Here is a 26966-nt window from a genome sequence, read left to right on the forward strand (position 1 = left end):
TCAGACAACAGCCTAACTACAGCTAGAATCAGTTTCTGAAAGTGTCTTAGAATTTCCCAGCTCCATTTTTTCCTTCTCTCCCCCAGGACTGCAGAGTGAAGGGGCTTTGCAGACAAATAGCACCACTCGGCTCCCGTACCTACGCCACCGTTGCTCGCCGCGGCGCAGCGGGCGCGGAGAAGCCTAACTCCTCAGAAGAGCCTGCTCTGGAACAGTCACCTGCACGAGCACACACTGGGGTTCCAAGTCTGGCATGCGAAAGGCCTGCAGCAGGTTCTGACTGAACTGACTGGCATGCAGTTGCCCAAAATGTAAGGAGTAGTTCATATTTTTGTTCATAAATGTTAAAAGTCACAAGAAGGATACTAGAAAAAGAGTGATAACTACCTTCTAAGAATCTAATGGGGAAGGAGGCTACGTTGTGTGTATCTGAAGTATAAACATACTCAAAAAAATAGAGGTAATTAACTCTTCTTCAGATCCACACTCGTGGTGAATAATGAGCAGTACCTGCATGGGAAAAACAAAACAAAAAAGCCACTTAAATCTAGTAAGATGGGACTAGTAGATAGCAGAACTCAAGTTGCTTTGATGGGACCTAAAAATACTGAATGCAGAGGTCACTTCAGGCACCAAAAAGGCTAAGCTACAAGTTTTACTCAAAGCAACTTCAGATCAAAAAGCCTTTGAAGAAACAATATTGATGGAATAGTTCTCATTGCAATCTGTACCTTCCCATGGAGTTCAGCTAGAGCCCAAACAACCAAAACTGGCCCTGAACCACTGCCATGTAAACTGCCAACTGTTACAAGACTCGGCCTGTAGCTAACTCAGTTGTGCTGATTTGATCCCCTTAGTCCAAACAAGACAGGAAGAGAAGAATTTTAGCAATGTGACCCCTTGCTGCTAGCCCTGGAACTCCTCAAACCTGAGTGTAGCACCCAGCGTGGCAGTGGTTGTGGCACGGACACCTCAACCCGCCTGCCTTCTTGCTTCTCCTCAGGAGCAATCGCACTGAGCGCCCACAGAGATGCAGAGCCAGTGGGGGGGGGGGGGGTACACATGGTGGGCTCCAGGCAAAGGGCAGTGAAGAGCAGTGTCACACCACTCAGGCAAGCAGGAAAGTGCAATCTGTGGGACTGTGACACCCTTCTGGACACTGTTAGAAAAAGTATGAGGACAGGCAGGCGAAGAGTCCTAATGTCCAACCTCTGTCAATTCTTTCTCTTTTGCTGCCTTTGGCCCACTTGCTTGCTCTGCCCAAGCTTTCTGCAGCCTGCTTTAACCCAGCTGTGACCATCACACAGAAAGCAATGCAGTGTGTTTGGTACCCCTACCAGTACAGCACCCAGAACATCACAGGGCTAATGCAAAGCACTGACCTCTAAATTCCAGTTTGCAGGGCTAATGCACAACCATTCCCCCCCAAAATTTGCATTCAGGCATCTTGTTTGTTACATCCAGGTGCTTCCAACAAAGGGAAACCCAGCAGGAGAAACCATTTCTGAACATCATACTGCTGTTTCTGCTTTTAAGCAAGAGGACATGAGCAGAAGACATGGAGAGCTGGGCACAAGCCAACCTCAGGAGGTTCGACAAGACCAAGTGCAAGGTCCTGCAGCTGGGTCGAGGCAATCCCAAGCACAACTCCAGGCTGGGCAGTGAGTGTATGGAGAGCAGCCCTGAGGGGAGAGATCTGGGGGTGCTGCTGGATGAGAAGCTCAGCAGGAGCCAGCAGTGTGCACTTGCAGCCCAAAAAGCAACCAGAGCCTGGGCTGCAGCAGCAGAAGTGTGGCCAGCAGGGACAGGGAGGGGATTCTCCCCCTCTGCTCCGCTCTGCTGAGACCCCACCTGGAGTGCTGCATCCAGTTCTGGAGCCCCTGGGACAAGAGGGCTGTGGAGATGCTGGAGAGTGTCCAGAGCAGGGCCAGGAGGATGCTCAGAGGCTGCAGCATCTCTGCTGTGAGCATAGACTGAAAGAGTTGGGGCTGTGCAGGCTGGAGCAGAGGAGGCTCCCAGGGGACCTTCTTGTGGCCTTCCGGGATCTGAAGGGGGATACAAAAAAGCTGGGGAGGGACTTTTTAGGCTCTCGGGGAGTGCAAGGACTGGGAGCAATGGAGCAAAGCTGGAGGTGGGGAGAGTCAGCCTGGACATGAGGAAGAAGTTGTTGAGCATGGGAGAGGTGAGAGGCTGGAATGGGTTGCCCAGGGAGGTGGTTGAGGCCCCATGGCTGGAGGTGTTTGAGGCCAGGCTGGCTGAGGCTGTGTGCAGCCTGCTCTAGGGTAGGGTGTCCCTGGGCATGGCAGGGGGGTTGGAACTGGCTGATCCTTGTGGTCCCTTCCAACTCTGACTGATTCTGTAAGTCTAAAAAGAGTTCAGCAACCATGTAGTACTTGGCTCCCTAACACTTTGAGCCCAGCATTTCCACTTGTGTCCACCTGTCCTTTGCGTCCAGCAGCTCAGTTCCTGAGGCTATCACAACCCCAGGAGGAGCAGTTTCTAAATGGAAGCTTTCTGGCATCTATTCAGAAATATCTCTTATAGATGAAGCTTTCCAAAGAGATTCTGCAAACCTTAAGGCTCATCCCAGCTTTTTAGTGGAGGCATTTTAAAGCCACATTCCTTTGGCCTTGCTGCAGCTCTGGGAGTTTCAGCAATCACAGAACCATAGAATTGTTTTGGTTGGGGAAGACCTCTAAGATCATCAAATCCAACCACTGACTTAACACCGTCATGACCACTGAACCATATCCTCAAGTGCCATCTCTACATGGTCTTTGACCACATTCAGTAATAGTGATTCCACCACCTTCCTGGGCAACCTGTTCCAATGCCTGACCACCCTTTGGGCAGAGAACCTTTTCCTAATACCCAGTCTAACCCTCCCCTGCTGCAATTTCTCTCTCCTCCTATCACTTGGTACTAGGGAGCAGAGCCCAACCTCCACCTCATTGCAGCCTTCTTTGAGAGAGCTGTAGAGAGCAGTGAGCTCTGCCCTCAGCCTTCTCTTCTCCAGACCAACCAATCCCAGGTCCCACAGCTGCTTCTCATCAGATTTGTCCTGCAGGCCCCTCACCAGAAATAAAAACTAACATTTCATATAAGGATATGTACCTTCAGTATCCTTCTTGCTCAGTCTTGGCCTCCTTTAGCCAGACATTCCAAGCCTGGTCACAGCTCTGTCATATTCTAAGGCAAAGGGAAATGGGCTGCAGCTGGCATTGGTCCTATCAGACACCTACATAAGGTATGCTCTAGTACCACTGTCCTGCATGGCAGCTGAAGATTATTTCCCCTAACATAGCTGTTTATTTATTTTTGAACCAAACCTCACTATGTTAACACTACCAACTGGAAACACAACAGTCTGCAAGGTGTTCTAGCCCTGGAGAGCAGAGCAGGACTCTTTCACTCAGGCACATGGCAAAGCCACCTCACTGCAGTAAGAATCAAAAGGACTGTCTGCAATGGCAAAGAAACAGTCACGGGTTTCATTGGGTTGGAAGGGACTCTCAAAGGGCATCTTGTCCAAACTCCCTGCGAGTAGCAGGGACACCTCCAACCAGAGCTGCTCAGGGGCACAGCAAGTCTGATCTTGAATGTCTCCAAGGATGAGGCCTCAACCCCATCCCTGGGCAGCCTGTTCCAGTGTCTCACCACCCTCACTGTGCACAACTCCCTCCTGATGTCCAACCTAATTCTGCCCTGATCCAGTTTCAGATCATTGCCCTTCATCCCAAAGGCCCTTCTGAACAGTCCCTCCCCAGCCTTTCTGTAGGCCCCCTGCAGATACTGAAATGCAGCTCTAAAGTCTTCCTGCAGCCTTCTCTTCTCCAGGCTGAGAACAGAATTTTACTTAATACTATTTGAAGACATTAAGAGTTTTCTACTGCTGAATCAGATGCCTGAGCACTGATAACAAGTTGTTTGTGATGATCAAAGACATCAAAAGAAAAGCTTTTATTCCCACTAGGATACCTGCTCTGTCATTACACCACTGCTCCCTGGCACTGAAGTGTGTGCTCAACACAGACAGCCTACAGCTACCAGTGGCTTGGCACACACAGCTGGGCAGACTGGTGCTGTGCAGAGCCCACTGGTAAGAACTGCTGCAACACCTTCCTCCCCTCCATGGCACAGCTACTTAGCCTACAGGTGCTTTGAGGAACACGTGTGAGAAGAGAGGGCAGCTCCGAGCGCACACTTAACTCGCTTCTCATCTACCTCTGATTTAAAGGAGGCTGAAGCTCCTTAAGTGCAATGGCAACAGAATGACAGAAGGAAGAAGTCATTCAAAAAGGGCCACGCAGACAAGCAGTGCTCCCACACCACAAACAGCAGCCCTGCACTACGCCACGTGCTGCACTCACTGGGCACTGCCAGGCATGCCGAAGTGATGGACGTAGCTGGACAGAGGGCTCCAACATCAGCAGGGCACCTCAGATCTTCAACACTCAATCCCACAGGAATTATGCTCTGCTCAGAGTTTAAAAATCATCTGAGAGGAAGGTCTGGCTGTGAAGGCCCAAGGCAGAAGACAACAGACTGCTTCCCACGAATTTCTTCATGCCTTGGAAGCTCTCATGTAGGAGCAGGGAATGGGACAGCAAACCCACCTGTACTCCCTGTTTCCTGACTGCACACAGATACAGAATCTGGTTATGTTTTGTTCTTACACTGTTTTTAACTCAAAACCACTGAGGCAGTGAGGAGAAAATGGTGAATACTGTGTTGGTCCTCACTAACTAAAGCATTTTGGAACTTCTCCCCTAATAACCAAGATCAGTATGAAATGCTGTGCACTTCCATCCTTGATAAGGTGGAGACAAACAGGAACAAACAAGGGGAAATGTATCATACGCTGCCATCACAACCTCCTATGTCCCACCACACCTGCTGCCCAGCCTCACCCTGCAAGTGATGTCAGAAGAGACCTTGGACTGTTGAGTAAAAACTACCCAAGAAGAGAACAAACACCAGAACTCTTTACCAGCCAGTTTCAAACTCTCAGCTGTGAGGATGTGTATTTATAGTGGCAAACAGTGGGATCAAATCGAGCTTGAGCCTCCAGAGCAGCCCACCCACACCTACAGGACATGAATTGGTGGCCTCAGTTCAGTTATCCTGGAGGCCTTACATACTCGAGTGCAGAGTACTGAAGGTGACATGTGTGAGAAAGAAAACAGAGTGTGGACTCTGTTCTGGATTTCAGACATGTGAACAGCTATTTGCTCTAAGTCTTGGCACATCAGCTCGTGTGGAGCAGCTGATTTTACATCAGCCTTTATACTGGACAAAGCTTTCCAGATCTGAGCTCCGATCTGACAGATACACTCAACTATGGCACACAGAAAGGAAGCTATGGAAGATTTGGAACTTTAAGGATTACAGTCACTGTAAACTCAGTGGTTTGCATACACTCTGCAGTTGTAACAGCTGGATTTCTAGGCAGCCTCTGCTCACGTTGCACACTAAGTAATTTAGACATCATCCATGAGGACAATCACAAAACCAGTACAACCAGTCCTGCAGCTGACTAGCAAGCCAAGCATTGCAAAAAGTTGTACTGCACCCTGTATGTAGCACTTGCAGGACAGGGACATTCCTTTGTTTTCCTATCACTATTCCTCCCCTCCAAGACTAGGGAATTGTAATGGAAAGAATTCAAAGGCAATGAACCTCCCCTGCTCCACTAACTCCTGTTACAAAGCACACACAACCTCTCTAGCACAGCTCTTCCCCACAGTTAGGTCCCATGGCCTGCTACTAAAACAAGACACAATGTACTATGAACTGCAACTAGTGCAGAGCAAATAGAAGAGAATGTTGATGTCTTTAAAAAGAGAAGGCTTCCTTACCACGTATCTGACAGCACTTATGAACTGGTTATGAAACAGCAAATGCTGAGTTTCGTCCTCTGGGTTTGACGCCGTGTAAAGCATCCCACAAATGTTACAGGAAACAGCACCAAACCTCTTCTGTCCTGCATCCTGCTCAGAAACAACACAAGAAGGGCTTTGTCAGTCACCAGCACAGCATACAGAGGTCAGCTGAACTTGCATCTGCTCGGGCGTGTCCTTCAGCAGCTACCTTCTCCAGACTCAACTCGGAGGCTACAACGGAGCGAAGCAGAGAAAGCAGCAGCAGAGGAGTTAGGATCCTGTCTTTCAAACGCACACGGAGCCTCCAGAGGCACAGGCATCAAGCACAAAGCAAGCTCCACCTAGTTACAATGAGCTCCAACCCCCCGAGTCTTGAACCTATGACTTCTCTCGTGTTCTGAGAGGCAAAGAACAGAGTTCTTCCTTCCTTACCCTATCTGCAGCAAGCAGAAACATTTCCCACAAAGAAAATTCCCACATCCAGCCCCCTACTATCTGGGTTTCCCTACAGTCCTGCTCCTGCCTGCCTTTTGTGAGTTGCTCTAAGGTGGGCCAAAGCTGAGCTGAGTTCCTGACTATTTGGGAGGGGACTTTAAGCCCCAGAACCTATCCTCAAGCTCAGCAACACATGTGCCAACAGCTCAGCACTACCTTGCAGGGCTTCACAAAACATTTCAGGGCAATAAAACAGCGTTGTGGGTCTTCAGTCCTCTCTTCATTGACTTAAAGCCTCATATAACACACTTCCAGATCGTAACTCTTAATTGGAAACAGCTATGGTGTCTACCATGCTGCCTTAACTGCACAGGGTTCAGATCTGTGGTTCTTCAGAGACTGGACAGCAGCTGCAATACAAGTGGAAGGTGACAGCAGTTCATTCACGCCCCTTTACATTAGCCTCCTACTCTATAACCAACCAGTACCCAAACTGAGGGCACCCCTCAGCATCTACTGCTTTTGTTTGTTCACCACAAAGGCTTGTTTGGAAGCCTGCTCAAAGGAGTCAGTGGCTAGTGGGAAGGGCCAGGTGCAGGGGGTGCCTTCTGCAAAGAGCAAGAGAAGAGCAGCTAGACTGAAGCCTCTGGCCCCAAAGGCATGCTTTAGTTAAGGCCTGGTGCTCAAATGCACCTTTCCTCTAACCACCGTTGAAAACTCAGTTTATGTAAGTGTCCCTTTTCATCTATTTTAATATATAACACAGGTAGTAGAGAACCAAAACCTTATTTAGTGGTCTAAGATTCTATTTCACAACGACAGACTTGGGGGCCCTCTTTAAAAGAAAACTGATCTGTACACACAAGTTTAAAGAGCATAATTTGCCAGAAAACTAATTACCTGGAGCCAAGTTTGCTTTCCAAGGGCTGAAAATACTCAGAGCAAAAGACCCTGATTGACAAAGAAAGCATTTTGCAACAGAGCAGAAGTGTTTACAAGTCACTTCTTGCTCCTTCCACCTCCAAAGGCATGTTTAAGTCCATCTAAGAGCTAGACAACAGCCCAGTTCTCTGCATACCAACAACTTATTTCAAGCAGTCACAAGTGAATCAAAAATGCAGCTACAGGTTTCTTTCCAAGATGAGACTAAAGGCACAGCTGGCCAGAGATGAACTTTTCTTGAAGAGCACAGAGATGGAACTCAGCCAAAAGCAAGCTGCTGACTCTGAGGTGCTCTTCCTTTCACGGTAGCCTCACTTGCACATTCCTGCTGCAGACATAAGAAGAAAGAGCAGTACCTTCATCTTCTGAAGGAAAAAGGCAAGATGAACCCTGAGATTAGATTTGCAAAGTCTCAGTAAGATGAGGTTTCTAAAGGTGTGAAAATTCAATCCACCGCTTTGTGTTTTCCTTCTTTCAACCTGTAGATTTCCTTTAATGCAGCACAATAGTTCTAAACAAGTGGCCAACAAGTTCTGCATGGGCAGCAATGAGCCCTGGTGGCCAAAGCCAGTGGGGTCCTGGGTTAGGGTTCAGGACCCTAACATTCAGAAGAGCGTGTCCAGCAGATCCAGGGAGGTTCTCCTCCCCCTCTACTCCATCCTGGTGAGATCCCACCTGGAATGTTGTATCCAGTTCTGGGCTCCACAGTTCAGAAGGGACAGGGATCTGCTGGAGAGAGTCCAAGGGAGGGCTACAAGGATGCTGCAGTGCCTCATGAGGAGAGACTGAAGAGCCCTGGGGCTGTTCAGTCTGGAGAGAAGACAGAGGGGATCTGATCAGTGTCCCCAGGAAGGAAGGGACAGGCTCTGCTCACTTGTGCCCTGGCACAGGACAAGGAGCAACGGATGGAAATTGCAGCACAGGAGGTTTCAGCTCAGCATGAGGAAGAACTTCTTGACTGGAAGGGTCCCAGAGCCCTGGCACAGGCTGCCCAGAGAGGTTGTGGAGTCTCCTTCTCTGGAACCTTCCCAGCCCTGTCTGGCTGTGTTCCTGTGCGACCTGCGCTGGATTCTATAGACCTACTCTGGCAGGGTTTGGACTGGAAGATCTCCAGAGGTCCTTTCCAACTCCTAACATTCTGTGAGCTTGTGACAACAAAGCACCCATCTGCTCTCCAACATCTCCTGCGTTTCAAGGGTTTCTAGGTGGAAGATGAAAAACAAGGCAGGGGAGCAGAAGGCTTCTGCACAGTGACTGGCTGAAGATGATCCAATTGAGTCACACAATCATTTCTGCCTTGAAGGTGGAGAACATCCTACCTTAGGTAACAGGGTATGGAGTGAAGAGGAAGTCCTACTTTAATGCTTGGAATACAATTCAAAAACTGAGATGTGAATTATAAGATCAGCTACACAAAGCAACTTTTAACACACTTCACATGCACCAGCACTGCAGTAAGCCTCCTAGAACAACCTCTGTTCAGATGACCAAGAGCCATTTGAGCTAAAGCACCTATTACTACTTTACTACCAAATGTCTCAAGCCAAAAAGCAGCCTGTCATAAAAGCAGAGAGTGTTTGGGTTGAGTTGAAGGCACCTCAAAGATCATCTAGTTCAAATCCCTGCCATGGCCAGGGACACCTCCTACTAGAGCAGCTTGTTCAAGTTCCAGCCAATCTGGCTTCCAACACTTGGAGCTTCCACAGCTTCTCTGGGCAACCTGTTCCAGTGCCTCACCACTCTCACAGGGAAGAACTGCTTCCCAAAGGCCTGCCTAAACTCAGCATCTTCCAGCTTGAAGCCATGGGCCCTTGTCCTGTCACTACCACTCTGTAGGAAATCATCAGAAACTCTGGGCACCCTCCAAGTGGTCAGGCTCCTAAACTCATTCCATCCTGTCCTGCAGGTGCTTGTGCTGGTCAGCAGCTCTCCAGGCTGGAACAGTCCTGCCAGTGTGTATTTGGCAGTTTGCTTATCTCAGCCCTTGCTGGTACAAGTGGGCCTGGGTTTGGGGCTGTCACTTGGGTTTCAAGGCTACTGTTCTTACAGACACTGTTCTATCAGTGGGCTACACACAGAGGCTAACACTAAAAGCCTGGGATGGGAATAATCAGGAAAAGACACTTTAGTGTCTCAAATCATCTTTTGAAGTCTGCAGCCTTACCAAACACCAACTGTGCTTCTTAGCAAACACTTCAGAGCAACCCCAGGGCAGTAAAGACGACTTTGCCTCTGTGTGCAACCAGAGTGCTGTTTGAAAGGCACACTGCAGGACAGAGTGCTCCAGAGACAGAGAGCAAACACAAACAACCCAGCTCTGTGAGCCCGGGGCCGGCTGCAGCAACAAACAGGGCATGCAACACAGTCAGGCACTGGGAAGAAGGCATTTTTGTACCTTGGCAAAACAGCTACACGAGCTACTTTTAACCTGCTGGTGGGTTTGGGCACCTCAGCATGAAAGCGACATGGAGGTGCTGGAGCCACTGTAGAGGAGGGCAAGAAGGGGAAGGGCCTGGAGAATAAACGTGGTGAAGAGCAACTGAAGCAGCTGGGGATGGTTAGTGTGAGGAAGAGAAGGCTGAGGGGAGACCTCATTACTGTCCACAGCTACCTGAAAGGAGGGTGTTGCTGGTCTCTTCTCACAGGCAATTAGTGACAGAGCAAAAGGGAATGGCCTCAAGCTGCACCAGGGGAGGTGCAGGATATGAGGAAACCTTTTTCACAGCAGGAGTGGTCAGACACTGGCACAGGCTGCCCAGGGAGGTGGAGTCACCAGCCCTGGAGGTGTTCAAAGGTCATTTAGATGTGGTGCTTGGGGATATGGTTTAGGGTGAACCTTGTAGGACAGGGTTAATAGTTGGACTTGCAGGTCCCAGGGCTCTTTTCCAACCTGAATGATTCTGTGACTCTTACTGCCAAAATATAAGCTGTGCATGCTGCCAGCCAGCAACACTGCATGAGAGGCTGCCAGCACGGGAGGAAGAACAAAACAACCAACCCAAGAACAGCTCAGGCCTCACATGCAACAGGAACTGACAACAGGGATTTGGGGTGGGGGAATTCTGAGCAAACGTCAGCAGCTGAGCACTGGAGAACAAACTGTTGTCAATCACACAGAAGGTGTAAGAGGTCTGATCCTCAGAACCTGGAGAAATGTTTGCCAGGAACTTTCACGTTTTTTTCCCTGTGAGGGTGACAGAGCACTGAACAGGCTGCCCAGGAGGGCTGTGGAGTCTCCCTCTCTGGAGATATTCAAAACCCACCTGGATGTGTTCCTGTGTGCTCTGCCCTGGCAGGGGGGTTGGACTAGATGAGCTTTCAAGGTCCCTTCCAGCCCCTGACACTGTGATTCTGTGATTTAAGGCAATGTGTTCCTCTACAGCCAACTCCATCTTCTAAGCAGCAACGATGAAGAGCAAGGACACTTTGGTCTCCTAAGCAAGTCCTTGGTGCGTGGATGGCACTTGCACATTGCAGATATCTCAGGCAACCCCCATTGAGCCAGCACAGGAATACAGGACCCCATGTTTGCAGGCTAACTGCAACTGACCAGCACAACAACCTCGCCTGCATCACCAGAAGGGCTTCAAGTTCTGTGTTAGGCAGAAAGAAAAGTCTTACCAATCTCTCCATTGAGAAGGTGCATGTCTGCTGATCCTCCATGTGTGGGATAAGGAGCCCTGCAAGCAAAAAAGGCATTTGGTGCCTCTGTAGGAGATGGAAAGGGGCCCTTGGGTTTTTGGGGGTTTACTCATTTCTCTCTCTTCAGGCACAGGTAGGTCACCACCTCCTTGATAATCCAGTGTTAGAGGAAGATTTTTTTGCCCTCTAAGTCTTTTCACAGAACAGAGAATAAAACCCAGCCAACAGAAACAGTAGGGCTGGAAAAGAAATACAAGAGCAGGAAGGAACAAAACAAAGATTTTGGGGCTCTCCACAGAAAGTTCAAAGGTCAAAGACTGCATTTCAACAAAAGATGCACTCGAGACTGAAGCTGCTGGGTAGATCCCCTTGCTGACCAGGAGGATCAGAAGACATGACCCAACTCTGCAACAAGTTTCACTTTAATAAAGACTGTGGAATTTAGCAGAAGCCCCCAGCCCACTTAAACCATCCCATCCCCAGCAGCCAAGCTGGGTTAGTCAACTTGAAGCTTTCAGAGCTGTGATGCATCTGGCTTTATTCAACTTTATTCACTAGTGGAGGGTCATTATCCATCGTGAGGTGATGTCCTCACTGCACACTTTAGAGTCAACCCCCAGCTCTGCACGGGATTTAAAGTGGGCAATAAATCCATTCTCAACCCATATAGAAACATTGCTGCCAGAATGACAGGTTGGAAGGGACACCAAGGATCAGCTGCTCCAACCTTATCCAAGAATACTACAGCCAGGGCTCCAGTGTCTGTTGGCCTTTGCCTGGGGTAAAGTTAATTCCCTTCACACCAGCTGCTCTGATGCAGTGCTTGGGTTTGTGACCCAAGCAAGTGCTGCTAACACCAGCAGGTTTCAGATGCTGCTGCATGGTGTTGAAACCTCACCTGTTTCTCAATCTACCTCACCAGCAGCTAAGCTGGAGGCTGCACAAGAAGCTGGGAGGAGACTGGGCTGGGACAGCTGACTCCAGGTGGCCAGAGGAGCAAGCCACGCTGTATGATAAAAGCTGGGGAGAAGAGCAAGGGGAGGATGTTTGGAGTTACAGCATTGGTCTGCCCTACTGTTACCCAAGTCCTGCTTTGCTGGAGATGGCCAAGTGCCTGCAAGCTGACAAGAAGCAAATCCCTTCTCTCCCTTTTCTTGTGCACACAGCTTTTTCAATTCTTAAGCTGTCCTATGTCCACCCATGAGCTTTCTACTCCATCCTGCTTGGGAGGAGTGAGCTAGCAGCTGCACAGCGCTTAGGTACCTGCCAGGGTTAACACACAAGCCAGTGTCCTCGGCACCTCAATTCTTGTCTCAGGCCCCAGCTAACCCTACAGAACATTCTCACCTTCAGGACCAAGGACACAACCCACCTGCACCTGCTGAAGCAAGCTGGGCTGCTGCAATGAAGTAGAAACGGGAAGGAGTGACATGAAGAAAGCATGGCCACTGCTGCCTCCTAAGAGCAGAGCTGTCCTAAAGAGGATTGTCTGGGAAGAGAGGAAAACTTACTGCTCCCAAACTCCCTCCCCAGTCATTTATGCAGTAACCACTGCCTTCCTTCTATTGGGATAACAGGAAATACAAGAGGCAATGTGGAACTAATGTGAACAACAAAGTCTTGCCCCAAAGCCATTCTCCAGCTCTTCCTCTGAAGAACTGCCAGCTGGACTGTACCAGCCAAGGAAAGCAGCAGCTTCACAGGATCAGCATGCAGCTTTCCTCAGGACCACAAGAGATCCCTTCAACATTAATTCATGCCACTGAGGATCACCTTCTCAGCTTCAGTGGAGCTACTGCTTTCAACCACTACTTTCTTCAAGCAGAAAACTATGTTCAACTTTAACTAACATTGGTGTAAGGAAGGACTGAAGTGTGACAGCCAGATGTGTGCATGCCACTTCCACACACAGCACCAACCCAAACCTCACCACCAAAAGCTTCTGCCCTCTAGCAATCCTGATCCATTCATTTGCTGATACTGCTGAAAACCATCCACACTCAACCACATTCACTTGCACACAGGCAGTAATCAGCTCTCCAGAAGGGCAGGAACTCTGCTTCTGTCACTCCAGGGACTCGCTTTGGCAGTTGATGCTTTTCACATGTTCTTTCCTGAAACTGAGGCCTAGCGTTGTCAAAGGGCACCTTGTGTGCAAAGGACACACCTGCCTAGTGCCACAAAACAGAGCAAGACTCCCTGTACCTCATGGGTACATTTAGAGCATTCCTTTGTAACATTAAAGGCTTTCTCAACTCCTGTTCTGATCACAGCTTTGTCCTGGAGCTGGCAGGCAAGCAGGACTCGAGAAGCAAACTGCCGCTCCCTGCCTCGGGTGTCAGGTCTATCTCATCTGAGGAGCCAGATGTGCTTTGCACATTTCCATTTCTTTCCATTGCAGGAGTTAGAGGAACAGATGATTTCAGGTTCAGGTTCTCCTATGTGCTCATCAGATTCGAGTACTTGGAAGCCAAAGGAGAGTTTTAGTGCATCACTCTAAAATTTCCAACATGGAGCTCCACATAACCTGCCAAGCTGCCAGCTGAGCACTCAACTGTGCAAGGGTAAAGTTCACAAACCTTCCCAGCAGACTGAACTGAACAGCAGGTCACAGACTTGGAACATGACATTTCTAGCCTCAGCCTGAGTTTCTTTCTTCCAGACAAAAGATGACACTTTCCTTGGTCTACAGTACCTCTGCAGACACTCTGAGCATCACTGCTCCCTGGCCCTGCTTGGCTGAGGACCTTTGCTGCCAGGTTTGATCACTTCTTTTTTTTTCAGCTGAGGCTCTCCACTCTGAGCTCAGGAGTTGTTCTCTAAGCTGTGACAGCAAACCTGTTGTCTTTTGCCTCGGTTGTACCTCTCCAAGATGAAGATAGTTTTACATTAGAGTGACAGAACAGTAGGGGTTGGAAGGGTCCTCAAAAGATCATCCAGTTCAAGCCCCTGCCAGAGCTTGATCATCCAGGGCAAGTCACACAGGAACACATCCAAGTGGGTTTTGAATGTCTCCAGAGAAGAAGACTCCACAGCCTCTTTGGGCAGCCTGCTCCAGGCCTCCAGCACCCTAACAGTGCTAGACTTTATCCTTATGTTCCTGCAGAACCTCCTCTGCTCTGGCCTGCACCCACTGCTCCTTGTCCTGTCATCAGACATCCCTGAGCAGAGCCTGGCTGAGAAAGCTGCTCAGGTACCTAGATGATGTGTACCAAGAAAGAGGTACAGCTACTGGAAGCTGTATTGTTTTGCTTGTGTTACATCACCCTTAAAGCTTGTTAAAAAATCCTATGACTTCATAATCCCAATCTAGGAATGATAGCAGTCCCATGGGAGAAGGGAGGCAAGAGAAATATTTCAAAGATTAAAGAAAACAAAGAACATTGTGGAAAGCAAAGACATGATCCACCACGACACCTCTGTAAACCCAGCGCAGGAAACACAAAGGTTAGAGCACACAGACAGTGCTGCGACATCCCAAGCTGGGAGCCTCACTTACAAGGACAGATGTGAAACTGCTGCACAGAGGACCAGGAAATTTCAGCTGCAAAAAAAGAGCAAGACAAAGATAGTGTTGAGTGTGGGGAGGCAAACTAAGCCCAAGAGGCTCTCTGCTCGGGTTCCAAAAAGGGACAGAGCAGCTTGGCAGATCCCTCTGACTCCCATCTCTTAAGAGAGCCCCAAAGTGCACCTTTCAGGCACTTTGGTTTTTAAACAAATATAACAAAGTGCAAGTGAAATGTTCCTTACTAAAAATAAAAGCATGACTTCCCAGCTTTGCTCAAGTTACCTTGAGGAGTAACAAAACTGTTGCCAGAAACACAAGGTCAAAATTATTTCTAGCTATGAACTCCTGAACTTTGGGCAGACACTGCAAAAGCCAACGCAAGAGATCTGACTGTGTGCAGTAAGACTGCTCCATGCACAGCAGGAATGTCATCCTGAACAGCTTTCAAGCCACAGGAACATTTGTCTGTTCTCAGAGGACAGTTACAGGAGTACCAAAACACCTCTGAGATTTCCTAAAGCAAAGATCCCAGCCACCGAGAATGCACACTTCAGATGCCACCAAAACCTTTCACTACAGAAGGTCCTTGCTTTGTCACATGCCTCTAAGCCTCAGCTTTGAGCGCTTGCACAGGCACAGCCTGGTTACTTTAGAAGTCAGGTTAGGGAACTGTCCCCTCTAGAAGCAGGCACAAACTGTTCTAAATATGATTGTGCTTCAACTCCACAGTAGGATTAACCAGATTTGGGGTTCCTCTCTGTGTTCTGGCACTGCTAAAAGCAGCTTCTCCCCGCTGGGTAACGAAGTACCACAGCAACACTTCATGCTTCTTGCTACAGGGAACTAGAGGCATTACCAAAATGCTCTTTCAGCACAATGAAAACCCTGCCCTGCACCTGATGAGACCAGAAGGACTGGGGCTGTAGGAATGCTGCAATACATTTGGTATGCTGAAGCTGCTACTTGCACAGTTAAAGGTCAGTACAGTGCTTATGTGCATTTCCAGAACCACACAAAGGAAACAACAAACCAGGTCTCTGCCCTGGTGATCTCCATCCACAGAGTCACAGAATGGTAGGGGTTGGAGGGGACCTCCAGAGATGGAGTTCAACCCCCTTGCCAAAGGGGGTTCACCCAGGGCAGCCCACACAGGAACACATCAAGATGGGTTTTGAAGATCTCCAGAGGAGACTCCACAACCTCTCTGGGCAGCCTGCTGCAGGGCTCCAGCACCCTCACAGTAAGGAAAACCTTCTCCTCAAGCTGAGGTGGAACTTCCTGGGTTCCAGCTTAAACCCATTGCTCTTGTCCTGTCCCAGGACACCACTGAAAAGAGCCCCCTCAGATATTTACAGACATTGATCAGATCTCCTCTCAGCTTTCTCCTCTCCAGGCTAACCAGCCCCAGGGCGCTCAGCCTTTCCTCCATGTTCCACTCCCCTCATCCTCACAGCCTCTGTTGGACACGCCCCAGCACATCCCTTTCCCTTTTGAACTTGGAGCCCAGAACTGGACACAATACTCCAGATGTGGCCTCACCAGCACAGAGTAGAGCAGGAGGATCTCCCTCAACCACACTCCTCTTAATGCACCCCAGCAGATCTTTGGCCTTCTTGGCCACAAGGGCATACTGCTGTCCCACAAAGAACTAGGTTGTCCAACAGGACTCCAAGGTCCTCCTGACCCATTCTTTATATTCTAAACTTTTCCTGGGTAATTAAAACTAGAGCTGTTGAATACCTAGGGGAAGAGAAGCATTACTCTAATTTGGGCTGAGATCAAGAATACTACCAGCATAGTCAGTCAGATCTCCTGATATAAATACTGTAGAGGTGAGAACTAAACAACCTTTCTTCAGTATCCAAGCAGGAAGCCCTGCACATTTTCCCAAAGCTCTAGCACCTCTTCAGTCAAGTTCTGTTACTGTGTGAGCAAATATTAAGTTAGTCTCACTGAAAAGAAATATCCTTGCAGTCCTTTTAATCCATTTAAGGTATTTCACCATGTATTCTAACTCTGATGGTGAAATGACTTTCAAACAAGCAGTAACTGAAATACTTCTTAAATCACAGAATGGGTTGGGTTGGATCATCTAGTTCCAAACCCCCTGCCACGGGGAGGGACACCTAGAGCAGCTTGCTCAAGGCCCCAAGCAACCTGGCTTTCAACACTTCCAGGCTTGGAGCCTCCACAGCTTCTCCAGGCAACCTGTTGCAGTGCCTCAGCACTCTAAGAGGTGATGCTGTTACAGTTCCTTTATCATCCCATCAAGTTCCCTGATTTCTATCAGGCAAACCAAGTACATTCACAGAAGCTGACTTTAAAACTTATGCCTCACTGAAACACTTCCAGGGGTGGGGATGCAACCACCTCCCTGGGCAGCAATCTGTGAATCTGAGCTGTAGAGAGCAATGAGGTCTCCCCTCAGCCTCCTCTTCTCCAGACTAGACTCCCCCAGCTGCTTCAGCTACCCTTCCCCAGCTTTGTTGTCCTTCTCTGGACCTGCTCCAGCCTCTCAACATCCTTGGAGTGAGTGGCCCAGAACTGAAGGCAAGATTCAAGGTGTGGCCTCAGTGGTGACAACAGGGGCACAATCCCTGTCCTGCTCCTGCTGGCCACACCATTGGTGTTGCAGGCCAGGCTGCTGGTGCTGTTCTTGGCCACCTGGGCACACCCTGGCTCATCTTCAGCTGCTGTCAACCAGCACCCCCAGGTCAATCTCTGCTGCGCAGGTTCCAGCCACTCTGCCCCACGCCTGGAGTGTTCCTGGGGTTGCTGTGACCCAAATGCAGGACCCAGCTCTTGGCCTTATTGAATCACATTCCACTGACTTCAGCCTATGGATCCAGCCTATCCAGCTCCCTCTGCAGAGCTTTCCCACCCTCAAGCAGGTCAACACACCCTTCCCTACTTGGTGTCATCTGCAGACTTACTGAGTGAGCCTCAATCCCCTCCTCCAGGTCATGGATGAAGGTAACAAAGAGAACTGTCCCCAGCACCGAGCCCTGTGGAACACCACTTGCGACCAGCAGCCAACTGCACTCTTTGGGCCCATCCAGACAGTTTTTCACCCAGCAAAGCATCCACCTACCCAAGCAATAGGCAAAGTTTCTCCAAGAGGATGCTGTGAGAAAAAGGTGTCAAAGGCATTCCTAAAGTCCAGGCAGGCACAGCCTTTCCCTCATGCTCTCAGTGGATCACTGCCAGAGTTGATCAGGCTGGTCAAGCATCACCTGCCCTTCATGAGTATGCTGTGTGAGAGAGGCAAGCTTATTTCCTCAGAAGCTTACTACAGAATCCCCTTTCTTAATGGCCTGGATTCTTCTCCCTCTGTAGCTCCCCAGCTCCAGCCTTCCATTTCTCAAGCACAGTATAAAACACACCCAAAAACTCCAGTGGCTTCACCATCAACTCTTGTGATGGCAGGAGACAGAAAAAACACCTGTGGGTCACTCTCCTTCTCATTTTGCATTGGCTTGGTTTCAGAGACCTGCAGTTCCTAGCTAACAGCAAAAGGTGCAAGCACAAAGTGCAGTTGCTGCTGCAGTGTTACGGTGATAGGAAGAGCTCTCTGTGTGTCTCAGAAGAGAGGCCATTTGGATGATGCAGGAACAGGCCTGTTAAGATCAACTTTGCACACCCTCTGCCAGCTGAACCTCGCCACAGAATTCTGAAGTCTTAAGAACTGAGATTTTACATGTAAGTAAAGGCAGCTTCACTCTCCCTTAACACCTGGGCTCTCATGGAATAGTCCTTCTGTTTAAAACATGCATTGCTTTCTTTTGACAAGCATTGGTTTTAAACCTGAAGTCTGTCTGCCACCATTCCTCCATCACCAGTGAAAGCTAACTTGACACAGATTCTTCCACAAACCCCAGAGGATTTTTAGACAGCTTCAGAAAAAAACCCACAGCACTGCAAATTTAAAAGTCATCTCTTGAAGAAGCTCTAAGCCTTTACTCAAAGCATATTACTTACTATGATCAGCTGCTTATCACCATCTTTTCCTGCTTCTTTTAGCTTCTGAATATGTTCCTCAGATGGTAGGCTGTTACTGCATTTGGATGCCAAGGAAGGATTTGACAGTGGAACCCTTGAAATACAAATATATTTCATGTTAAACCAGGGGCTGCTAATACAGATCATCCTGGGTACTCAAAGCTGGTGTGCTTAGCAGAACTAAACTTTAACGAGATGCAAATCCCAGTTAATTACCCAAAACACAGCTCTAGATCTTTTATTTTGCAAGTCAAATGTACAAAAAATCAGGAAATGAAAGGATTAAACAAAAAAATAGTTTGTGACTAACTGAATTAAAGCACTTATTTGAATGGCTAAAAATCTGAAGTATTAGATTTCTAATGAAGGGCTGGGGGTTAGTCACAGTCATTCACACAAGCAGGTAAACTGAGGACATGGAAGTGCTAGAGCAGGCCCAGGGGAGGCCATGGAGATGATCAGAGGACGGAGAACTTTCCCTGTGGGGACAGGCTGAGAGTTGGGGCTGTGCAGCCTGGAGAAGAGAAGGTTCGGAGGAGAACTCAAGAGTACCTCCAGTACAGGAGAGCTGGGGAGAGACTTTTGACAGAGGGCTTGTAGGGATAAGAGATTTGGAGCTGGAAGAGGGGAGATTGAGACTGGACATTAAGAAGAAATTCTTTGCAGTGAAGGTGGGGAGACACTGGCACAGGTTGCCCAGGGAGGCTGTGGACGCCCCCTCCCTGCAGGTGTTCAAGGCCAGGTTGGATGAGGCCCTGAGGCAGGGACTAGGAACCAGACGATCCTTAAGGTCTGCTCCATGATTATGACTTTCAGAGCATGACTGCTGCTGCTGAGTGCTGCATTTCCAATGCAGGGATTCGGTTTCTAGTTTCAGATACCCCACACCAGGCTGCCAAAGCAGATCATGTAAACATTCCCACAAATTAGGCTTAAAACATGTCATTAAGTGTCTCAAATTCAGTTCATACTTATGCTAATGGTGGGCAGTGAAGGGAGGGAGAAGACCTGAAGAACAGGTATATGGGCATCACTGAAGCCTCCTTCGTTTAGTTTAAGTTTCCCCTCCTCATCGTGGAAGGAAACTCTGGGAAGTACTACAGTACAGTTATCCTATCAACTTGTTAGCATCATCAAGGGAAAAAGTACATTAATTCCAGAACTTGTGGAGATCAAAGCAGAACACATCCACACTGCTGGTACTTCAGCTAGGTCCTCACAGATGGGCTGTTTGTGAGCCAACTCAGGAGACAGCAGCTGCACACGCATGCAGCAAGGCAATTCAGTGAGCTGCTGCCAAAGTAAAAGCTTCTGCCAGACATCTTCAGACCAAAGCTTTTGGGGCTGAATCAGAGCTACTGGTTACTTCCTGTCACGTGCCCCACAGCTTGCATCAAGTAGCTGCTTCAGGGGTTGCCTTTTCCTGCTGCCACCTCTTCTTGCCATGCCCTAGAGAGAGCTCCCCTGGAGCTGTGCCCATTGCTCTTACGGCAGGAGGACCACAAGGAGAATGATGCTTCCATCCTGCAGAGCACATGGAAAGCAGGCTGAGAGAGCCCTCACAAGAAAAAGAGCCCAATAATAGTACATCAGGGCAGGTACAGGCAACACAGAGAGCCCTGGCAAATGCAGCTCCCAGCTATTCTGTTCCAAGTAGGTGCTGCACTCCATCACCCATCAGACAGCGGAGCTGTCACATCAGACGCTTCAGCACAAGGGTGAGCGACCACAGACAGCTTGTCTGCCACAACCAGGGGTAGGCACACTCATCTGGGGGTTGGTAACTCATAGATACAGAGAATGGTTTGGGTAGGAAGATCATCCAGCTCCAACCTCCTGCCATGGGCAGGGACACCTCCCAGTAGATCCAGTTGCTCAAGGCCTCATCCAGCCTGTCCCTGAACACGTCCAGGAAGGGGGCATTAGAAGAGATAGCATAGCTCTGTTTGGCAGGTGAGAATCAAAATAGGAATAATCACAGTTCTTGTGACAGCTACTGAAAACAAATCTACAAATACTGCTGGCTTTACATCTACCTTAGCAGCCATCCAAAGCTGGAGGGTTTGGCAACATGGACAAAAGTCACAACTGCTAATCTGGCCTCAGACAGATGTACTGGAAATGAACTGCATCATCAATTATCATTTTCATGATGACTCTAGAGAACAGTATCAGCACACCGAGCACTGTGCCAGCTGCCTTCATGGGAGCTGGGAGGAAAAAATTGCAATCTTGAGCTTGTCACCGCCTTTAGTTTTGTCAGAAGTGTTCACAAACTACAACAGCCAACACAATCAAGAGCAAAACACACATTGGAACTACCAGTAGTAAGAAACAATTCAGGCAGTAGCAAAAACAGGATTCTTTTTTCATATGGCAGCCGATTCCTTCAGCAACACAAATCAATCCCAAATTAGAAACCCTCCTGCCCACGTAAAAGGATTTCACATGTACAAGGCTCCCATAACACAAGAACCAGAACAGCCCTCAAGAAGTAAGTGAAATAATTCAGTAAGTGCAAATCATGTGGAGAGCTCTTCTCATCCTCTGGTTGTCATCTGACTGGGGGAAGAGATCATGAGAAGTGATCCCTTAAAGCAGCCTGTGGACCTGGCACTTAGGAACATGGGTTACTGTTGACCCTTCAGTGCTGGGATGAAGACTGGAATGGATGATCTCAAAGGTCTCTTCCATCCAAATACATTTTGTGACCCTGTGAAATGTTTTCCCAACTCTGTTAAATTCAGCTTTGAAAAACAAATGTGCAGTTACAAACACAAAACAAAATAAACTCATCTCTTAATAGCTGGGTAAAACCAAAGCAAATTTTCAAACAGGACAGGCCACTTGTAAGAGCTAAGGTTGGGAAGCAACAGAGCAACTAATCATACAGCAAACCCTCTCCTCACCCTGTGGAAAGCTGCTGTGATTTCCCCACCTGTGCAGTACTGTACCTGTTCTCACTTTCAGAAGTTTGATCTGTACATGAAGTTTGCATCAGCTGCTTGGGAGCCAAACCTATAATGAATCAGATCAGCACCTGGTTAGAAAGCTCTCAGCTGCAAAGGAAACCTGAGCCACACAAATAGGAATTTGCCAAAACACAACCTTAGAATCATAGAATGGTCTGTGCTGGGGGGGATGCCCAGTGGTCCAACCCCCTGCACTCAGCAGGGACATCCTCCACTAGGTCAGGTTGCCCAGAGCCCTGTTGAGCCTCACTTTGAATATCCCCAGGGATGAGGCCTCAACTACCTCCCTGGGCAACCTGTTGCAGTGTTTCACCACCCTCATGGTAAAGAACTTGTTCCTAACATCCAGCCTAAATCTGCCCTTCTCTAATTCCAGACAATATTGGAACCAATTCATGGCTTACAAAAGATGGAACCTTGAGGCACTACTCAGATGTTCCTTCACATACTCTTGAAAAAAAGCCATTTTCTTCCCCTGGTTGACTGAAAGCCTTCAGTTCTCTGAGTGCAGGGGAAGACACCCTCCAGAAGCAGCACTCTACAGATAGAGCTGCCCTCCAGTACCTGAATGGATCCTATGGGAAGGCTGCAGGGAAAGGACAAGAGGGAATGGTTTGAAGCTGAGGAATAGCAGGGTTAGGCTGGAGCTGAGGAAGAAGTTCTTCAGTACAAGGGTGGTGAGACTCCAGAATAGGCTGCCCAGGGAGGCTGTGGATGCCTCCTCCCTAGGTTTATGCAAAGCCAGGCTGGATAAGGCCTTGAGCAGCCAAGTCTAGCTGAGAGGCATCCCTGTCTGTGGCAGGGGAGTTGGAGTAGATGATCTCTGAGGTCCCTTCCCACCCAAGCCATTCTGTGTCAAGGAACAAATGACAGGGATGGTGTGCCTGGGGCATACCCACAGATTTGCAGCTGTCCTTTGGGGCAGTGCAGATCAAACTCTACATGAACTGCTTTAGCCTCTGCAGACCAGGGAAAAAAGCCTCACCAAACTGCAAAGAGATAATGGAACGGAGTTATTTCCTTTCAGGATTTGGTAGGATCACATTCCTTACCTGTGGAGATACTGGATAGTCAACCTATACCACTCTTGTGTAGGGGGTTTATTAAGGTTGATTATTAAGTAGGATTATTTAAACAACTGCTCACCCAACATTTGCAGCTGGGTTACAGCAGGACTAGAAGCAAGTGTTCTACCTACAAGCAACTTTTCAGTGACATCCCATTTTGGCCTTCTGAGGATGAGCAGGCAAATGTGACATTTCAGAGCATTTCCCTCAACGTGACCTGCTCTCAAAACTGCTGTCTGTAGTGGTTGGACTTGATGCTCTTACAGACCTTTTCCAAGCATAACAACTCTATGGTTCTATGTCAGCACTTGTGCAAAGCAGCTTGCAGCAGTTAAACAAGGCCCTCAGTCTGTTCAGACCAAGACTCAAACAGCTCTGTGAATAAGTCAGAATCAGAACCCCTGGCTGAAGGAACACTTAAGGAAAACAACCAAGAACTGCAAAGAAAGAAGGGAGGTGTGGGGAGTGTGTGTTACATTTTCTACCAGTACAACAAGAGCATTCTGCCTTTCAAAAATACCCTGGCAAAACCCAACTGTTTAGTAGAGCTGAAAAGTCAGTCAGCTCAGAATCAGCTTCAGAGCTAAAAAATAATACATGAAGAACCACACAAAAAGGCCCCAAACCACAACCCCCCCCAGAATTAAAACCAAACAAAGAAACCCCCAAGAAACCAAATGCAAAAGTATGAAACATCAAGAAAGGAGTAAGAAAGTTAATGGAGAGCTGTTGGTGATCCACTGATAAGACCTCTCAGAGTGAAAACATTGACATCACACCCATGTGACAAACTGCACTCACAGGCTAGAAACAGGAGAATGCTTAGTGAACGAATTATTTGGCCAAGATCAAGCAGAACAACTTAGGAGAAGACAAAGGTACTGATTCAAAGGAAGCAGTAACCAACAGAGAACCCTTCACAGAAACCAGCCCCAGAGGAGAACCCAACTGGAATATGGCAGTTCTACTACTTTATTACATGGCTAATATTTGGATGCTAGGCTTTCTTTGGTTTCAATGTGGTCACTTCACTTTTGACTGAAATGGAGTATATTAAGCATTAAAATATTCACACACAAAGCACAAAGACGCACTAAAAGCAGAGCTGGATAGAACAACAGACACCTATTTCCCACTATTCATCCCAGAGATAAAAGGGCAGCGGCCCTATGGCCTATGAGGGAATTGGGGCTGTCTCCTCTGGAGAAGAGGAGGCCAAGGGGAGACCTCATTGCTCTCTGCAAACTCCCTGAAAGAAGGATGAAGCCAGGTGGGAGTTGGGCTCTTCTCTCAAGTTGCAAATAACAGGATGAGAGGAAACAGCCTCAAGTTGTGCCAGGAGAATGCTGGACATCAGGAAAACGTTTTCAGGGATAGAATTGTCAAGCCCTGAAACAAGCTGCCCAGGGAAGTGGTAAAAACACCATCCCCAGAGGTATCCAAGAGATGTGCCGCTGTGGTGCTGAGGACATGGCTTAGCAGCAGACCCGGCAGTGCTGGGTTTCCAGGGGAAAGGGCTCTGTGGTGAACAGCTCCAACCCTAGGAGTTTAGCTCTGCGCCAACTGTACTTACTCCATGGAACACTCCTCTGAAAGGAAGCCTTGTGCTTCCCATCTGATGGGTCAGAAAGATCAGTAGTGAACAGTTACCTTGAGGTTCACTTTCTCCAGGTTCTTTTTTGACTTGTTTTGGTGGTTTAGGAGCTGTGACATACTTCACTGGAGAACTTTCTGGACTTGATTCCAAATGTAACCGAAAGTTCTAAACAAAGCAGAACAGAGTAGGTAAAACACCTGAATGATTTGATGCCTCTGACTTATTAACCACATGGAGCGAGCTCACATCCTCAACAGGGCAGCAGGTTTCAAACTCCTACGTTATTCTAAGCCAACCCAATGTAGCCGATTAGCTGCTCCATGGCTAACTTCACAGCATTCGTCTTGCACAGAGCCTTTCAGTTGCTATACAGGCTGGTATGTTAGCTTCCTGGAGAACAGCCTGGTCTTTGAAATCTTACATTTTCATAGAAGCTCCTTCAGACAGAGAACATTTTTTCCTGTCTCGTTTCTCTTAACATCTTTTCAGAACAGCTTTGTAAGCTTAACTCCTCCAGCAGCATCCATATAGAATCATAGCATTGTCAGGGCTGGAAGAGACTCTAAGGATCATCTACTCCACCCCCCCTGCCACGGGCAGAGACACTTCACACTAGAGCAGGTTGCCCAAAGCCACATCCAGCCTGGCCTTAAAAACTTCCACCACCTCCCTGGGCAACCTATGCCAGCCTCTCACCACCCTTATGGGGGAGAACTTCTTCCTAAGGTCTAATCTAAATCTGCCCTCCCCTAGCTCAGATCCATTCCCTCCAGTCCTATCACTGCCTGACACGCCAGAAAAATCCCTCTCACCTTTCCCCTTTCAGACACTGGAAGGCCACAATAATATTTCCTTGGAGCCTTCTCTCCAGACTGAACAGCTCCAAGTCTCTCAGTCTGTATCTATAGAAGAGGAGCTCCACCCCTCTGATCACCCTCATGACCCTTCTTTGGACACATTCCAGGACATGGAACAGATCCACATGGATCTGTACAACCTGTAGCTCAGCAGGAATCTCTACCCATTGACATGTAGTTAACTCAAGAACTCAGAAGGGTGGAGCAGATTCATTTTTCAGCTTGCTATCATCCCATCTGCAACAGCACACCAGTAAAAGGACCTTAACACAACTGAAAATGCAAAGCTGCTGTAAAATGAAGTCACTGCTGAAAGAAGACTTCAGAGCACAACATCCTCAGTAGACAGCCCAGGAGGAGAGCACTCTCCCACCACACAGCACAGCTACACTTCCTTACCTCATCTGCTCTTGGCTCACAGACACGTTTTGTCAAATGAGGCAACAAACCATTTTCTGCACCTCTCTTGGAGGGCTGTTTCAGTTCTAATGTCACTTTTTGAGGTCCAGCTCTGTCAGACGAAGGATCCTGCACACACACTACACTTTCATCCTCAGAGAGTCCTGTTGCTGACAGCTTGCCATGTGCCTTCGACAGCTCTGCTTCTGTGCCTGCTGGACTTGCCTCTGAAACCTCAGGGTCATCTTTTAACAGGAAGAGCTTGGGGGCATTTGCAGAATTTAAGCTACTCTGCTTCATGTTGCTAGCTTTCAGTAACTTAATTTTGGTCCACTTGGAGTTCTTGTTTGAGATGTTACTCCTACCGTTCAGAGTGCATTTGACAGGCATCCCTTTTTTGCTAGGGAAAAAGCGCTTGCATTGAGTGCTTTGAGCAGGTTCCTTTGGAGGGAGCATTTCACTCTGCTGAGGCTGGCTCTCAGCAGGCTTCTCTTCTGCTTTACTGTGCTCAGCAGCAGGAGAATCCTTTTTCACCTCCACTGTATCCGACTCGATCTCGCCTGCGATTTCCTCACACAGCTCCAGGATGCTCACCCTTTTGGCTCTCCCATGGCCCTCTGCCTGAGCAGCCACGTCCGTGTCACCCGCAGACGGCGGTGCAGTCTTTTTTGGCTTTGTGCTGGCTTTGACGTTCTGATGCGTTTGTTGCTTTTCCTTAGTTACTGTCTTGGAATTTGGCTTAAGAGGATCTATTTCCACTCTCTTTGCATTGCTAGGAATAGGAGATGCAGGGTCCATTTGGTCCTTTTTAACTTCCTCAAGACTGCCATCAGGACACGATGACCCTTGAGGGCTGTGCTGAAAGCCATTGGAATTATGACTTTTACTCTCTGCTTTACATCTTTTCTCTTTCAGAGAGCTGGGCACCTCTGCAGGTGTTTCTTTGTCCTCGTTTGTACTGTTTGGCTTTGTTCTTGTGTTCTTCTGTTCTGTTTTCTCTCCAGCAGATTTAACCACTTTTGCTGCCACACTGTGAGAGTGTCTTTTTGCAGTGCTACTTTGTTTAACTTCCAAAGCCTTTTCCTCTGTGAGCTCTCTGCTGCGCAGGGATCTGGCTGGTGCCTGGACACCAGTACCTGTTACCTGCTGCAGCCGCTGCGATCTCCTCGTTACCGGCTCCTTTGGCACAATTGTGCATTGTGACTGAGGAGCTCCTTGCACAGGTGGTTTCTGGCACACCTCCTTAGCTTTTGTGGATTTGGGCTGCTGCTGGACCTTTCTGTCGAGGATCGGTTTGTTATTCAGGTTGAACGCTGCTGACCTCGTGGTCATGCGCGGTCCCAGCTCAGCTTTGCTGCTGCTGTCACTGCAAGAGTCAAAATATTCTTTGGTCACCATCTGGAAAGAACAGCTTGTCATGAACCTCTTCTCACTCCTACTAACCTCTGCCTCCTTTTCTTTCCAAACCACTAGATCTTACATCCTCAATACTTTCAGAGGAATTTTCCCTAGAACCATTCTAAAAAGACCTCACTTCCACCTGAGTACTCTCAAGTGTAGTATATAATGCTCTTAATGCCCAGCAAGAGTGAGCTACGAGCCCCAGATGAATGCAGGCTCTAGTCCTTTTCAGTTGCTGACACTTGTGGCTTTTGAACAAAGTCTT

At 48.3% G+C, this 26966-nt stretch overlaps 1 protein-coding gene across 3 annotated transcripts in view; it reads right to left on the minus strand.

The window, feature by feature from the left end:
• ESCO1 (establishment of sister chromatid cohesion N-acetyltransferase 1) overlaps positions 1-26966 on the minus strand; it is a 39832-nt gene that overhangs the window by 9322 nt on the left and 3544 nt on the right. Inside the window, exons 4-9 of one of the 3 annotated variants that reach the window (XM_064170696.1) lie at positions 25301-26666; positions 24098-24209; positions 21363-21426; positions 18388-18502; positions 5859-5990; positions 388-510 (exon numbers count right to left, since the gene is read on the minus strand). In XM_064170696.1, coding sequence (XP_064026766.1) covers positions 415-510; positions 5859-5990; positions 18388-18502; positions 21363-21426; positions 24098-24209; positions 25301-26666 — 1885 coding nt within the window. In that variant the 3' untranslated portion in view covers positions 388-414. The remainder of the gene's footprint in view (positions 1-387; positions 511-5858; positions 5991-18387; positions 18503-21362; positions 21427-24097; positions 24210-25300; positions 26667-26966) is intronic. The other 2 variants (XM_064170694.1, XM_064170695.1) reach the window with 2 other exon arrangements.

This window comes from Pogoniulus pusillus, chromosome 34, assembly GCF_015220805.1.
Source record: "Pogoniulus pusillus isolate bPogPus1 chromosome 34, bPogPus1.pri, whole genome shotgun sequence".
NCBI lineage: Eukaryota > Metazoa > Chordata > Aves > Piciformes > Lybiidae > Pogoniulus > Pogoniulus pusillus.